The sequence below is a fragment of the Lucilia cuprina genome, chromosome 4 (genome assembly GCF_022045245.1).
Source record: "Lucilia cuprina isolate Lc7/37 chromosome 4, ASM2204524v1, whole genome shotgun sequence".
Lineage (NCBI taxonomy): Eukaryota > Metazoa > Arthropoda > Insecta > Diptera > Calliphoridae > Lucilia > Lucilia cuprina.
Window position 1 is genome coordinate 26684021 of NC_060952.1, and position 17390 is coordinate 26701410.

Here is a 17390-nt window from a genome sequence, read left to right on the forward strand (position 1 = left end):
TCGGTATACTTTAAGGTGGGTATTGGACCAATATTTTTGTATGTTACAAACATCAGCACAAACGTATAATACCCTCCCCACTATAGTGGTGTAGGGTATAAAAACTTAAAAATGTTCAACAAATTTGTATGAGTGTAATTATAGTCATCAACTTTATTACTTGGATAACTTCCAAGTTCTAGTCATATTTGTTAATGTCAAAGAGCCTTTTTATAACAACAATGGTTGGTTTTGGATTATTTCATGATTATGAGAAAAAAAAATAATAAAATTTGTTTTTTTAACCAACGTATTTTTTTTTTTGTTGATTGGTAAAGAAAACTGTTTTTTTCAATGTAATAAAGTTGTTTCTTTGAAAAAAGGTGTGTGTGTAATAAGTCTTTAAAATTTATTCATTCCCTTACAAAGATTTATAATTATTTTTCTGTAATTTTAATTAACTATTAATAATAATATATTTTTTTTTGAAAAGGAACTAGATGCAATAAATATTAGTATTAATTACAAGTGCAATTAAATTTTAGTGGAAAAATATATAAGAAAATATATAAATATTTTATTTTTGTAATGAATCAATTAAAAAGCAAACTTACAACAAGGGTATTATTAATTGTGAGCAATCAATTTTAAGTGGAATTTAATGAGAAATAGTTTTTAAATTACATTTCTTAATAAAATTAAATAGTTAATAATGATGCTTTATATTTTTTAATAGGAGGTGGCGCGTAATACTCTATTTTCATAAAAACAAGGGCTAAAAGTATAAGGAATCATAGAAAAATTAAACATAGTGTACTTGTACACTTTATCAAAATTAAGATAAATTTAAATTTTCAGGTTTTGGTGTTTTAGGGGTTAATTTGAAAGTAAACGTTTTTATACCCTACATCACTTTCTGATATTTATATCGTACAATAGTAACGGCAATATGTCCATCTTTAAGTATCCATTAGCATAAAAGTATTTTCTCACACGATTTAGATATGTTCGTCCATCAAGTAAACCTTGTAAACTAAAAGTCTCAATTTTTAATATAACTTATAATTTTGGAACATGATCTTTAATTGTACCAGAGACGAGGTCTATTGAAAATGATTACATTGGTCATTGGGCTTTAAAGCTGCAAAGACAACCACAATGAATTTTGCAATGACAGGACCTCATTAGCAATGACAGGACCTCATTAGCCCCTAGACTTGGCTTTAATTTTCTCAATTTGCTTAAAAATGCAATGTTGCGATGAAATTTAGCAAAAATTAATTTTATGTAAACGTAAATCCATCCACTTACTCTTATGACGATCAGTACATACTCTTTCTAAGCTCAGATAAAGTCCATTTCAGAAAAATATTTTTTAATAATAAATGGCTTAAGCATATCTGAGGCAAAGTTCAATTGAACTTAATTTTTTCCCAATTTAAAGCAAATCCCTGATCATTGAAACAACAAAACAAAAATACATTTTATCAAAAACCTTAATCCTAAGATTTTGTTGTAAAACTATCAGAAAACACAAATTTGCAACTTTGAAGAGTTATCTTACTGGCAAACAAAATAATTTCACAAAATGTTTTCGAAACACATATTAGTTGTTTTATTACCTATCAGATGATATAAATTTTGTTAGTATTTAATTTTTTTTATTTTTGTCTGTAGAACAGAATACTATGTGGCGTATGTTTGATATCGTTATTAAATATTAATAATACGTACTCATGCCCTTTGTAAGAGAAGTTGTAATTGAGAAATATTAATTTATTTGAACAGAAAAAGCTAATTTCAAAATAAATTAATTATTTTTCTAAATACTTTATACATGATTTTCTACAATAAGTGATTTTTTAAATCTCTTGGATATGCAAGAAAACAAAATGCAGCTTCATATAGTATTTGTTGTTTTTTACCTTAATCAGCTTGTTTATAAAAATATGCGATTAGTAAATGATCAAGAGTAGGTATTTCTAATAAATTTTACATTTGTTCTGCAAAGTTAGCATGTTTGTTCCTCTGTCTCTCTATATGTTCATTATATGTTGCTAGCACTATAGCGGCAAAGATTAGGTACTAGAAGGTGAAATGTTCCTAAAATATTTTCTATTAACAATGTTGTGTTTAGTTTTGAACATTAATTTTTAACAGCAATGCCATAGTAATCGAAGTAGAAGGATTTTTAAGTTACAATTACAACATAAGTCAGTTTAAAGGTTATAAATTAGACTATAGACTAAAACCAGCAAAGAAAAACTATTTCTAAACATTTTTAATTTTTCTGTCTACTTTTTTCTTCCTTGATTTAATGATGATTTTAATCTTAAATGTTGTTTTGTGTTTTTATGTTTGAGAGTTTTTTTTTTTTTAATTTGCGCCTTTATATGAAAAATGTAAATAATGTTGGTTGATAGAATAAACTGTTGTACTTGCTAGATACTCAAAAGATTTAATTTTTTTTTTTACACGCAGAGAAAAACATGGTTGTGATAACTATGTTCTAAGTGCAACATATTGTACTTTAAATTATGATTGTAGTCTAAAAATATTATGATTATTGTAACAATTTTAAAAACTCATATTATGATTAAATACAGTTGGGTAATGACCCTAGCCGATCGATGAAATTCAGTACACACATTCCTCATATAAATACCGAATTTGAAATTCTCCAAAATTTCTAAATTGGTTACAGTTCAGATTTTATCGAGGTTCAAAATTCATATATGTATGATTTGTTTCAAAAAGCATTAAATTTGACTTTGTATTTTTTCTAAACCACTTAGTGAACATAGTTTAGTTTTAGTAACCATGTCGAAGCATATTTTTCTCTGCGTGTATGTATATGCATATTTTTCTAATAATGCAAGTGTATGTAAAGTAAATGTAATAAAAAGATACATACATATACATAGATTAATGTATGTATGAAAAATTTACATTAGAATGGCATCACTTGACGGGAAACTTAAAATGATTATTAAATAGCCTAAGCAATATAATTTTAAATAGAAAATTGATTAGGTGAATAGATGACAGTTAAATTGAGTAGGTGAATAGATAAACAGGTATGAACGTAATAATGCATTTTAAATTTTTTTATTAGTTCGTTGGAAATTTTGTTTAAAATAGAGGTTATATGGGAGCAAAGCTAAATATGCTTCTATGGGAAGGTTTTACCGATTTCAACTATTTTTAACTATTTTATCAAATTATATAAAATTGGGACATATAGCGTGAGCACATACGTGGATACAGATGGACATAGCTAAATGGACATAGCTTACCAATAATCTGTGGTCTATATAAAAAAGCTCAAAAAGTAATTACGTATTTTTGATATTAAAAAAGTACTCGTTTTTCTTTTCGTAGCAGTCTATTGCTTTCATACTCATCTACTGCATTTGTCAGAAGAGTCCATTAGAAAGAGTAAAAGATAAAGATACCAGTTTAAAGTGCTCTAGTTGTGATCTACGTAAATATATGTATATACATATATGTGTGTGTGTGTGCATATTTATTTTCTTGTTGTTTCTTAAGCATTTAAGGTAAAATGATGGCACACATCATTTTGTGAACACACAATGCACAAAACCATTTAACACAAATACCTTTTAGTCATATGCTAATGATGGCCTTTTAGATGTGCTAATAGAGCTATGAATAAACAAGGCAAATACAAGTTTCTTGTTGATTTTCTTCTTTCATTTTCTTTGCTGCACATACTCGTATTTTTCCACAACATCTTCTGATGGATTTTTTTCCATAGAGACCGAGCAAATATTCATATACATATTTAGAATGAAGTACAAAAAAATATATAGTTATAAGAGAAGGATAATAAAAGGATATTGTTGAGGAAAAAGTAATAAGTTAAGCATTTAAATAATAACAAAAAAACCAAGGGAAATATAAAAGATAAAACATATAGAAATTTTTAAACTATTTTTAAGGGTTTGTAACTTTTTAAAGAAAATTTACGATTTACACATGTATCTTTAATTTTAAGGCTTTAAAATGATATGAGCACATATTAAAAAAAATATATTTAAGTAAGGGGAACTTTTGAACTCCTGATTACAAAAATTAAAATGCTTAAAAGTACTTAAATTTTTTATTAAACTTTTATAAAATTATATTCAACAAGTAATCTTCATTACTATTTACTTAGTTTTATAATCTGCTTTTAAAAACTTCTCTAAATGTATTTATGTTTAAAAGACCAAACAATTTTATTAATTTTCTTTTGTTTTTTTCAAAAATCCATCATTATTTATTATCTTAAATTATGACTTCAATACAGCCATCATTAGAGAAGAAATCCTACTGGCCTTAAAGTCTAAAACAAATAACTTAATTGATTAAATAACTCAACCTATCAATAAAAGACAAAAAACCAAACATTGTCCTTACACCCCTAAAGCAGCAACGAAACACACAAACAACAGATTTAGAAGTAACTCTTCAAATCCTTATTATCCCTGCCTAAATCACAAAAAGCGCCAAATAAAAACGAAGAAGAACAAAAAGAAAACATTACGAGAGAAAAAAAGACAAACAAATTTATGTACATAAATGTCAAATAATAAATCAAGCCTGGCGTATGATTGATTTACAAAATTAAAATTACTCATCCGTTGGCCTCGTGTACTTCATCCTTCGAAAAGAACAGAAAAACGATAAAGAACACAAAAAGACAGTCAACAATTTTATCGGGTTGTTGCAATATAAATGACATAACATTTTAAAATCCTTTTAATTAATGTCTCTTAAATAGAGAGTATCATTTAAAATAACAATGGCACACACATATACATACACTTTTTTAGCCCTTTCCCATTTATGGAAAAAATATTAAAATTGTTTTTATTTTTTCTACTATATCTCTTTGTGTCTATGACAACAAAAAAAGGATATAGAATACATTTACAGCAGCAACTAAATAACACACATACACATATAAATATATACAAAAAAGGATTCCCATGGTTAGTGCCTGAGACATTTAAAACAAATAATAAAATAAAAATAAAAAAAGAAAACATACAAACTTGTAAAACAACTCTGACATCAGCAACATATGAAGTATAAAAAGCTAATCCCTTCAACACATGTGACTCTTAGTTCCCAATAGCATATATCTATAGAGGAATGGATGCCGTGGGTGTTGGGAAATTCATAAGAATATAAAAAGGTTTGACGTAACAAAAAATGCTTGTTTTTCGCTTTTTTAGTGTTATAGTAAAAAGAGGAAACACAAAAAATCAAAATCAGTTGCCACTTAAAAACGCTAACTAATATAAGTTTAGATGCCGTAGGATGGTTGGTACTTTTGTTTGGATTTTATAGGGGTTGGGGAAAAAGTTAGGTGTGTTTTATGTACAATTAGAAAAGTTTCGAATACATTTATTTTGCTATGTATTGTCTCGCGGGCAACCAGATCATGGGCTAATCTTTTCAATAAACAGCTTCAAAATCTTTTTAAGTTCAATTCCCTTTTGAAATTAAATGTATTTTCTGGAAGTTTTGGCGAAACTATTTTCCTAACAACCCAATACTCTACGTATAGGTACATAGCAAAAATATACTAGGGTTTAAAGGTTAAAAAAACAAGAACAAATATAAAATACAATTTAGTTAAAACGATTATTACGAGTAGTTGCAGTAGAAGAGTAGTTAAAATTTATTAAAAAAAAGATAATAAAACTAGACTCTTGTGTACGCAGAATTACCTGAAAAGCATAGTTTTGTAAATGAAATTTTCACACAAACAAACAAAAAAAAAACAAGAACACTTTTGAAAAGCCACTCAAATATACACTGAAAGAAACAAAAATCTAACTATAATAATATGTTCGAGCACACGAGCGCAGCGAAATTTATAAATAAATTTCTATAATACATTTTAGTGTTCACTTTTGTTTTACCAAACATTTTTATCTCTTAGTGCAACATGTGACAAAAATTCATTGGCATTTATGGTTACTACATAGTGAAACAGAGATACTATGAGCAGCATTTCCAAGAATAGTATGAATAGGTGTAATACTACTTATATATATGTGTTAGAGTTGGTATCAGTGCCTGTGGTTGTATATGGTAAAATTTACGAGAACAAACCGTGACTATATAAATAGTTAAATAGAGATCTAAAATAAATGTTAATTCTTATTTTTTGTTTAATGCCCTACACCATTGTAGTGGGGAAGGAAACATTTTATATAATGAAAATAATTTTATGAAGTTCAGTCCATGTATGGTTCAGATTCGCATAACTTCAGATTTTCTCCATTACATCTGGGATTTGAGATATTATGTTCTGAAATTTAAAAGAAGACCATTGTTAAACCTTTTTAAAACGTTATAACAGCGCCAAGACAACATTATTTGTTAAATGCTGCATTCTTTAACGTCCATTCTATTACCTTTAAAAAAGGCTAAACATCGAAATGTCTTCTTTGAAATATCTTCACCTAAATCTTAAAAATTCATGGTTTTTATAACATATAACACTAAAGTTCGCAGCGAATGAGAAAGGACTTAGTCTTAGCATATTTAAATAGATGTACACAGCTCTAATGCGTCCTACTCCTATATATGGATCTCTGTGGACTACAACTAATAAGAAATTTTTTGTATATATAAACACGCTAAGATCTTAAGCCATCTTAAACCAGTTTTTTTACCGAGCGAATATGCCACCAGAATCTTTACAGATGGTTCTAAAAGGAATTGTTGTATTGGTTCCAGGGTCTTCTGTGAAGAAGCTGGGGTAAGTATATCTTACCGTATTTCCAACAACTTATTGTTCTTTAGGCTGAAATATTCCTGCCTGGCATATCCCTTGTATATGTCCCGGCGCATAGGGACTATACGGAAATGAACAGGCAAATGAGCTTTCCAGAACAGGACCTTTATATCTACAACGTCATTCAAATAGTAACTCCCTTAGTAGTTTTCAAGAGTAATATCCCCAGATTTTATCTTCAAAATGCTGAAAATAGGTGAAATAACCTAGACACATGTAAGAGGAAATCGATGCCCTCCTTCAATGGGAAACGCACAAGACTCTTTATAAATTGAAAAAGACTGTTGTAATAGGACACTGGCAAACATGAAGGTCGGATTGGGCTACCCTTTAATGAACACTGTTACAGTCGTAGGGTATAATGTAAATATTGTTAATAACCAGCAAATATATAGGATCCACATCTACCTGACTCAAAATCACTTTCTGGCCACTTTTGTTTTCGTAAACTTTCCAGATGTGATGGAGAAATTCTAACGCCGGATTCGGAGATTAAAAATTTGTCGGCATGTATTATTTATGGTAGGGTAACACATCACCAACAACACTTTCCTTTTTTTCTGGTTGGCGTATTTTGGTGCAACTCTTTCTCCAAAACTAAACTATAAACCGTAGCAAACCAACATATAGTAACATACAGAGCGGTTAGGTAAAGAGAAGCCCAGAGGAAGCATATACATAAGTAGTCAGAGAAGTAAGAAGAAGTGTGTGGATAAAATTTATTGTACGTGTGATGTTATGGGTAAAAAATGTAATTTTCTGGTTTTGTGAATTTAAGTAAATTATGCATAAAACACAAAAACAACAGAGAAAAAACACACATACATACATAGTAAGTTTATGTGATTTTCACGAAAGAAAAAATATATAAATTTTAACCATAATGAAATCTGTTATAAATCTATAAAAGCTTACATGTGTTGGTATCAATGTTTTTTTTTTTTTTTTTTTTTGCATGTAATTAGCCATGAATACTATTTCCTATTTTTATAATTGACAGTTTTATATTAACAGGCTTTCAAAATTTGTTTCCTTCTAAAGCAAATTTTATTATCCCTGAATATATTGCTCACATTATTTTATATAAATGTACCGTCATCATACCAGTTTTTTGTTACTTTTTACAACTTTTACAAATTCCTAATTTAACACTAAAACCGTTTTTAAATTCAAAAATATTTTCTCATGTTTTATGTTCTTTTTTTTTGTTCACTATTTATTTACAGCTTTAAAATGGCCAAGGAGTTACGTACACTGGGTTGGGATTATCTGATGTTTGTTCTATTTATCGCATTTACTGTCTTCACACCACTATGGAAACGTCTATTTGGTAAAAAGAAACAACACAGTAAAGCCGATTATGTTTTTGCAACGGGAGGCGTTTCTATTATTGCCGTAATGATTTCAATTTCCAGAGGAACACTGGGCGTAAGAACTGTTTTAGGTGAGTTTGTGTTTCTTTTTTTGTCTCTCTTTTTTTAAGATTTTTATTCAATAAACATGATGACTGGTTTTCTCTTAATACTTAGAGGGTGGAGGAATAAAATAAATAAGATTTTCCTTTAGTAGGAATTTTAAACACTTTTAATAATCTACCAGAGATTTAAGTTAAATTCTTGTCTAAACTCTATTGATTTTTAGTCACTTTTTGAAAGCAGAAAACTTTAGCAATGATTAAAAATTGCCTTTTTAGGTTCACGCTACGTTCGGCTATGCTTGAAAATGAAAAAAAAACTTCATTATAAAAAATTTATAATGAAAAATTTTTTTTTTCAATATTATTTTTGAAAACGTTCAGTATTGAGAATTTTCTATAAGCAAATGAAAAATTTTTGTATGAACAACTTTGACTCCAATTTGGATATGGGGCAGTCTAGCTAGAGAGCGCGTATCTTCCCATATTCCAGGGGTGAAGATCAGTACCACTAGTCGTCTTGGACTATAAACTGGTGATGTCGAATATATCCTCGGTCGTTCCTTTGAATGATTTGACATGAGGTCGAACCAGAGCACCTCATTATCTAGTATCACGGATGGCCAGTTGCCTGCAGGACTTTGTCCTGTCCAGCTTGAAGCTTTTTCTGGATGCAAAGAAGGATACAGAGTTGTATCAGTTGAGATGTCGGAAGGAAAGATGGAGTGATGGTTGAAGTGTTGGTGGAGTTGTAATACCTTAATTTTTATTTTTTCTGCGATTTTCCTTCATGATTGAGTGTGTAGGATTTACTCTAAATATGCTTAACATATCACAGAAGGTCCTTGTGACCACTGAAATAAGTCTGTTAATTAAATGTAAAACTGTGTATTCAAACCAACAATCAACCCCTAGGTACTGTTACCGAAACAACAGAAGCCATCTGAACAGTGTGGTTAGGCGACTTTAAGAGGTCCAGGAATGCGCTGCTGTAAGTCTTTAGATAGTGAGAATTTTTGTAGGAATGCTCTGTCCTCATAGAATCAATAGGATGTTTTCACGTAATGTCCCTTCAATCACATCCAACCGGAATGTAACAAGCACAATGGACGGATGTCATAAAGAAGTATTTGAAAAAGACCATTTTGAAATAGGCCAACACGGCAAGTTACCTCCCACAGTACCTCCCACATAAAAAAAATTAAATTACTAAAATTTTTTTAGTAATTTTTAGTAAGATGTCGCAGACAACAATTTAACAAACTTAAAAAAATAAACAACTCTGCAACAAATCAAAATGATTACAGAATGTAAAAGTGGTTAAGGGTGATAATAAAACAAATATACATTTGGCTTAAATATTTGTATGGATTAGTAGTTCTCGACCTGCCTGCCAGTCACCTCTTCTGCCTTTCTTCCCCTTAATACTACAACATTAAGAATAAAAAAAATACACAGAAAAACATCTGTAGGCCTAAGGTCATGAAAAGTTTATTTTTTCCAGTCTTGTCTGTTGTGTATTTGTATGCTTTTTTGTTTTCTGTTTCTTCATGTATTATTATTTTTGTTATTGTTGTTGTCATGTAGAACTACATATGAAACCATACTGGGATTTTGTGTCATCGGATCGAATCACCTTTATCCTTTGGTAACTTTAATAAGTAAGAAACAAGAACATATCAAAACTTTAAAAGATTTGGCATTATTTTGTACACATACAAATCTATACTTATATAAATATGTATGTGTATGTGTGTTGATTAGAGGACGACTAGCAAAACTTCAGAAACCGAAATGAATTGTCTTTTTGCAAATATAAAACAAATTTCATTGAGTTAATCAACTTTCATTTAGCTTTCTTTCAAAAATAGTATCTTTTTTAATAATATATGCTACATTTTCTCTTAGTGCTTATCACTGTTACAGATGTACATATGTATGTATTATACTTATGTTGAGTATTAAAATTTTATACTCTACATCTGTGGATATACATATGATAATTTTTATTGTTTCTTGTGCAACTAACTGCCAGGTGGTAAAAATAAAAACAACAACTTTATTTGAAAAAAAAATACTTTCTTATATTCTAAAATTCAAATAATCAAAACTTTGGCAAAAACTTGTTAAAAAATTTAATATGTCATGGTTTTAAACTTTGCAGACTTTTACTTAAAAGTATAACGCCCAGAGGGGATTAATGTTGAAAGTACTGTGGATAGTAATAAAACAAATATGAAACAATTTGTTGAAATTTTTTAAATTTTGAAAATTATTTCTATGTCGATTCTCGAGATATATTTTTATTGATGTTAATAAAAGGAAATATTTAGTGATTCACTACAATCGCACCTATTTCTAATCTATTGAGTATCTTATGATACAATTATAACGAAAGAATTTTTTCTTTGGTTACCAGAAGAACCGTTTAAGATTCTGAAAGAAGCTACTACCACAAAAACTCATTTTACATGAGTATAAATCGTACTACGTCAGAATTTTTACCAAGTTCCTTCCACCTGACTTATACAGGTGGTAACAGTAGAAGTTAAGTAGATGTGTTCTCTCTTTATCTATTGTGTTCAATGTTACGTCCAAGGGAATCTGTGTTAAAATTGTTTCATAAAGCCTTGCATGGACCTATACTAATAAAATTTGACAAGATAATTTTAGTACCTTTAATACAGGCGTGGATTCACGGAGCGGAATAAAGGAAAAAATAAAATTGGGACATTTAATAATTATAAAATTCCCACCCTATTCCGCGGGTTCAGATTATGGGGGCTATAATGGACCGATATTAACCGTTATCAATAATCTTTGTCTCTAGCACCATAGAAGATCATGTGCAAAATTTCATTGAATTATATCCAATATTGCGATCTGTAAGTTGATTACAAGTTTAACACGCCCTCTTTGTGGGGTTCATTTGTATTGGGCCTAAGCGAATTAATGGACCGTTAACCATTTTCAACAGGCTTCATCCCTGAGACAGTAAAATATTATGTACCAAATTTCAAGGTTTAGAAGCCCTATTCGCGGGTTCAGTTGTATGATGGCTAGGTGAAATAATGGACCAATCTTAACCATTTTTAATAGGCTTCGTCCCTGGGACCATACATAGAAGATCATGAACCATTTCATTAAATTATCTTCAAAATTGAGACCTATATTTTGATTACAACGTTTGCATGGACGACGGACGGGCCCAGCTAAATCGACTCAGAAGATGATTCTAAGCCGATTGGTACACTTTAAGGCAGTTATAGGACAAATATTACTGTGCATTACAAACATCAGCACAAACCCAATATACCCTCCCCACTAAAGTGTTGTATGGTATAACATCCTTATAAAATTTGCGAAAAAGAGAGAGTCTGTAACTTTTAATGGTCAGTTATGGGCATTTAGCCAAAGGGGAACTAAACATTAGATTAGGCATATCTATATCCTCATGAAATCGTGAACAGCATTAATTATAAAAAACTATGCAAAACTTCAGCTCCCACCTTTTCTTTTGTGATTGCAACAGGACAAATCAAATCATTTCAAAACTAAAATCATACCTCGTAAAAAAACTAAAAAGTATTTAACAAATCATCATCAGTTCTATTATACTATTCAAACTTTGTCAATATTTTGTAACAAAGGAAAATTATTAAACTAATATTAATTAATACATATTGTTCAAAGTATTAGATATCTGCTACATTGTAAATATTGACTAAATAATTAGAAAGTTTGATAATCAAATATAAATCAACTATTTTAATATTGAAACAGTTGTGTTAAAGTGTTCCTGCATTGTTTAAAATTGTATTAATTTGTATTTTATACAATTAGATGGTATTGAAGTTACTCAGCAAAAAATTCCACTTAAATGGACAGCTGTTATAGAACATTTAATGTATATTTCTAATTTAATTAATTATTTGAAATGACAAAACTTTTTTTCTTCCATTTTTCAGGTTATCCCAGTGAATTGTTCTATCGTGGTTCGGGCATGTGGGAAATTATATATGGCATGGCCAGTGCATATCCCTTGGTATGCTTTATATTTGTGCCAGTTTATTTTAATTTGGGCATCACTTCAGTGTATCAATATATAGATTTAAGGTAAGTAAGTTTTTCTTTTATTTTATTGTCAAGTAATGACAGATGTTTTTTAGAAAGTTGATTTTTTACACAATTTTAATTGAAATTTTGTTAATTTTAAAATGTTACAGAAAAAACCTAAAATTTCACATAAATATTTTTTAATTAATTTCCTTGAAACTCGTAAGAAAAATTATTTTTACGGGCGTTAATGTCATTATATTATTCAGTACTGTGTATATAGTAAGTACTGTTAAACAAAACAAAAATATAAAAATTAAAAAAAAAAATAGTTAAAAAAGGACAATTTAAAAAAAATAAATTTGAGTTTAGTAATTTAAATAAGAGCAAATTTGTTTATCCTGTTTTCTTGCTCTTGTACATTTCCGTTTTGGCATTAAGTTTTACTAGATTAGGATGGCACCATTTGCTAGGAATTAATTTATTATGCTTTACTCAGAGATTTTTAAGAAACTTTAGAGAAATTTTCCACATAGTCTAAGGATAATGCTTTTAATACATAGTTCAGTGGCAGAGATACAAGCCGAGACAGCCTCCGACTTTTTTCGGCTTAAAAGCTTAAGCCAGCTTATACACTAACGTCGATAAAGATTGACATGTACACTGAAAAAAATCCATGCCTAATAAATACGAAAAATGTCGTACATTGTACGAATCGTTCGTTGTTTCGCACCACGAAATTTTTTCGTAATATATACAAAATTTACGAAATTTTTTATTATAATGCAAAATATTCTTGAAAAAATTAATTTACATAAATTGAAAAAAGGGAATTTTGAATAAATGTGGTAAAATTTATGAAATATTAATTTATTCAAACATTTTTGTTCATTTTAAAATAAATTTTCTAATTTTAGTTGAAAATTATTCTCCACACGAATTTTAAAATTTTTTTATGAAAATAATTCGAGAATAATATTATACTTTTTCTTAAATTTTATAAAAATGTTGTAGTTTTATTTAATCATAATAAAATTAATATCATTATGTTTAATTTCGCTTAAATTTAAGAAAAAATATTATGAAACGTTTTCGTAAAAATATAAAAGGGTTTTATTATGTAATATTTCGTATTATACACGAAATGTTTGTAAATATTACGAAAAAAGAAGTTACGAAATTTTTTTTCGTAAAGTTGAGCATGGATTATTTTCAGTGTATGTACTTCAGAAAATAAATTAACAAATTTGAAGGAGTTACCATATAATATTGTGCTAATAATTAAATAGTTAGAACTTTTATAACAATGTCCATTTTCTGCTAAAAAAAAAAAAAAAAAAAACTTATAGAGAGACACGTATCTATTTCACAGACTATTATACTATTCTATAATAAGCCGCCGCCGATCTTTTTGCATCGGCTTGTAGCTCTGGTCAGTGGCCTAATATTTACATTTACATCTTATTGTAATAAACAAAACTTCTTTTTTCTAATTGCTGTATAATTTAAAGTGCCTTTGACCCTCCTCTAGACCTGTTTTTTTTAATTTACAAAAGTTTTACAATGTTTTTGGTTTCACCCTATTGCTTATGTATTGCAGATTGCTTAGTTTATTTCCCCTTTAGAAAACTCAATTGTTTATTTATTCGTTTTGTTTGGTCTGTTTGAGACAACATTAACAAATTAAAAACTAAAGAGAAGAAGTAGTAGCAGATAAAAACAAAAGTAAATAAAAAATATAAATTAATAGAGGATGGTGTAAGTAAATAAGGAACAAACTAATTGCTTTTACAACAGCATAAAGTTTTGTCCTTTCCAAAAAAAGAAAGAAAGAAAGTACAAGCAACCAACAAGTCCAAGAAATCAATGATACGGGACAATTTGTAAAAATCTTACTAATAACAGAATAATTTCAATATTTCTCAAAACTTTTATTCTAATAACATTACCATTAAATTAACAACATTGCAAAATGTATGTGATAACAGAAAACATGTAGTCTAAAAGTAGGGTAGAGAAATATATGTTTTTCTTTCGAAAAAAAAACATGTCAGAACATTAGTTAAGATAAAATTTACAAGAATCCAATTTAGAAAAACAACTGCAACAACAATAGCAACGAAATATTACAAAATGATTAAAACACAAAAATAAATAGTTAAACAAAAAACAGAACAACACAACAACAGCAAAATAAAAAAAATATATATCTTAACAAGCTGAAAATTACAAAGAAATTGTTGTTCTTGGCTGCTCAATTAATTTAAATTTGGCAAAATGTTAAAGGACAAACAAAAGAGTAAGACAAAACCCAACAAACATATTTGTACAGTTCCCCTTTTTCCAATAAATATGGAGGAGTCGATCAAATGTCTTCGGATTTTAAATATTTATTTAAATCAGCAAAATTCTGAAACAACTCATGAAAATAAAATGTTTTGTCAGAAATAGCTAAACAGACAATAAAAACAACAACATGTTGCTCATTGTTATTAATATGCTTTTGGTGCTTTTAGTTTTCAAACATAAGAAGTTAAGGGCTGAAAACAACAACAATGTACAACATATGTTTTTTTTATTTGAGAATATATTTTTTTTAATATATATAAAATCGAAATCAATATGTTTGCTGGGCTTTAATATAGAAATAGTTTGTCTGTCCTTGTTTGTATTTGTGTTCACAATCAGTGACATGATAAATTCAAAACAAAACGACAACAAAACTCAAAACATTTGTTTGTTGTTTTTTTTACAACATGGTTAATTTGAAAGTATAATACAATAATAATAACAAAATGGAAACATGTAACAGAAGAAGTTTGTTATTTAAATAAAGGAGGCACCAATTATCGTTGGGCTGGCGGATACAGTTTGTAAGTGTTTGGGTGACTTGTTGGCATAAGTACATACATATTTGTTTGTCTGATTGTTTTTTTCCAAAAAATTAACAATATTTTCTCCGGAAACATTTTTCTTCAGTATTAGCTTTTTTTAACGCTTCCTTTCTCTAAGTGGCTGTAAATATGTATTAGCATCAATAATTTTAAAAATAACTAGACCTTGACAAAGTCTGATTAATGGAGTAGAATAATGGAGATCCCAGCAAAGAAATATATCAAACTTTTGAGCCAAAATATTCAACATTTCAAAACTTATGAAGATCAGCCTACAACAATAAGTATCTATGTTCGATAGGCTTCATCTCTATCATTAAATCATCAGAAAATTTCATTTTATTTTTTAGTTTCAAAATTGTAAAACAAATTCTTTACCGGGTTCCACAAAATCAAATGGAGATGTGTGACAATAGCGCAAACTATCAAACAATTTAAATTTCTATTTTAACAAAATTACTTAGTTTTGTGGTATGTTGGAAAATAGAGAGAAATAAAAGGGTGGTACTGCATGTACCAATACAAGAAATTATAATTATTTGCGAAATAAATAATACAATTTTCTTATAAAGTGTTGACAATTTTTTTTTTTATATTTTAAGTTATGCGTTTATTTTCGTTTGTCAGTTGTATTGTGTTTAAAAGTAAATTGAAAATTAATTTATTTTCGTTTGTCAGTTGTATTGTGTTTAAAAGTAAATTGAAAATTCATTAAATACTGAAACAATTTTAAATTTGAAATCATACAACGATAGCCAGTGACATTCGAAATACAAACACATACCACAGATTGTTACACAGACTATTGGCAAAGTAAACAGAAGATATGAAGGAGAGTGTGAACGATTGAGAAAACATTTCTTATTGAAATGTATGTTTTTAGTTTCAAATATAAATAGATACGAGATATAACTATTCAATAAAATATCTGATTTCTATTACAATAAAATATCTGCCTTCTGTCTGTCCGTCTCTTTTTCTACCTTTCTGTCTGACCGTTTGTCTGTATGACTTGCAGTCCTTGTTTCTGCCTATTTGTTTTCAAATACATTATAAACATTATTAAGGTAAACCAGTTCCATTCTGAATATATTTTTACCTAAATCATTCCATATATGTATATATACGGTTTGTAACAACATACAATGTTCAGAAGTTTTAAAAAAATAATCTGAATTATATCAATTTCTTCAGTAAGGTAATTTTTGTTAAAAGTTATCTGAGAACCTTAACATTCATTAAAGAAATAAATATGTATTTTTATTTAAAAATTTTAGTATAATTTCACCACTGTTACCTGTCACATTGCTTTCATTAGTGTTACTAAAACTATGTTTGCTGGTATGTTTGTATATGTGTATCTTGGTGATGTTGGCGTTGTCGTAGTTGTCATTAAAGTTGTAACTTATGTACATAGTTAGTATTGGATGTGCTGGTGGTATTATTGCTACTGTTGTCTAATGTTTCAACAGCTACAACTTCTGCTGTCATTATAATCGATGTGACATTTCAAACACAAACACAAAGGACACTTGTTTGCCTTTAGGACAAATATACATTTAATTCAATACAAATAGCAACAATGAAGAATCTAAAAACAGATGCCAAACGTACACACACACATACACCCGCTCACTAACAAACCTAAATACCCTCACTAAAATACAATGAATGTTGTAAATTTTACAGATATTTCATTTAAAAAATTATTTTAAAATCATTTAGTGTTTTGTAATAGTGTGCCAAAAAAAAATGAAAACAAAATATTTCCATAAATGGTGGAGGTGTATGTATATGTATGTATTGGTTGGCATAACAAATACTAGAATGTCTGTTTTTGTTTTCAAACATTTCGTTAGATTATTTCTTAATGAAGTATTTTGCATTTTTAATGAGCTAAATCATTAAATTGTTATTAAAATATTGTTGTAATCAACAGACAACAACATGAAAGAGAGAATAACGAGAATTTTACAGTTACAGCAACAGCTTTCAATGAACAAATGTAAGGAACAACAAAATATGTGGCAACATAGTGTTAGTAGGTGGCAGGCAGTTTTGGTATAAGCCACTATTTTACAACACCTACGGAAATAATAAACACACTACCCTTGTGTTGAGCTTAGAAATACAATGGCAATATAGAAGAGAGTAGATAATTTGTAAAATGTTTTTTGTTTTGTGAAATTTTCATTTATGTTTTATTTTTATAATGACAATAGAAAGCCAC

The 17390-nt window shown here is 28.5% G+C and overlaps 1 protein-coding gene across 1 annotated transcript in view; it reads left to right on the plus strand.

Annotated features, from left to right (window-relative positions):
- LOC111682624 (sodium-coupled monocarboxylate transporter 1) overlaps positions 1–17390 on the plus strand; it is a 122340-nt gene that overhangs the window by 71729 nt on the left and 33221 nt on the right. Inside the window, exons 5-6 of the mRNA XM_046950832.1 lie at positions 8023–8240; positions 12179–12326. Coding sequence (XP_046806788.1) covers positions 8030–8240; positions 12179–12326 — 359 coding nt within the window. The 5' untranslated portion in view covers positions 8023–8029. The remainder of the gene's footprint in view (positions 1–8022; positions 8241–12178; positions 12327–17390) is intronic.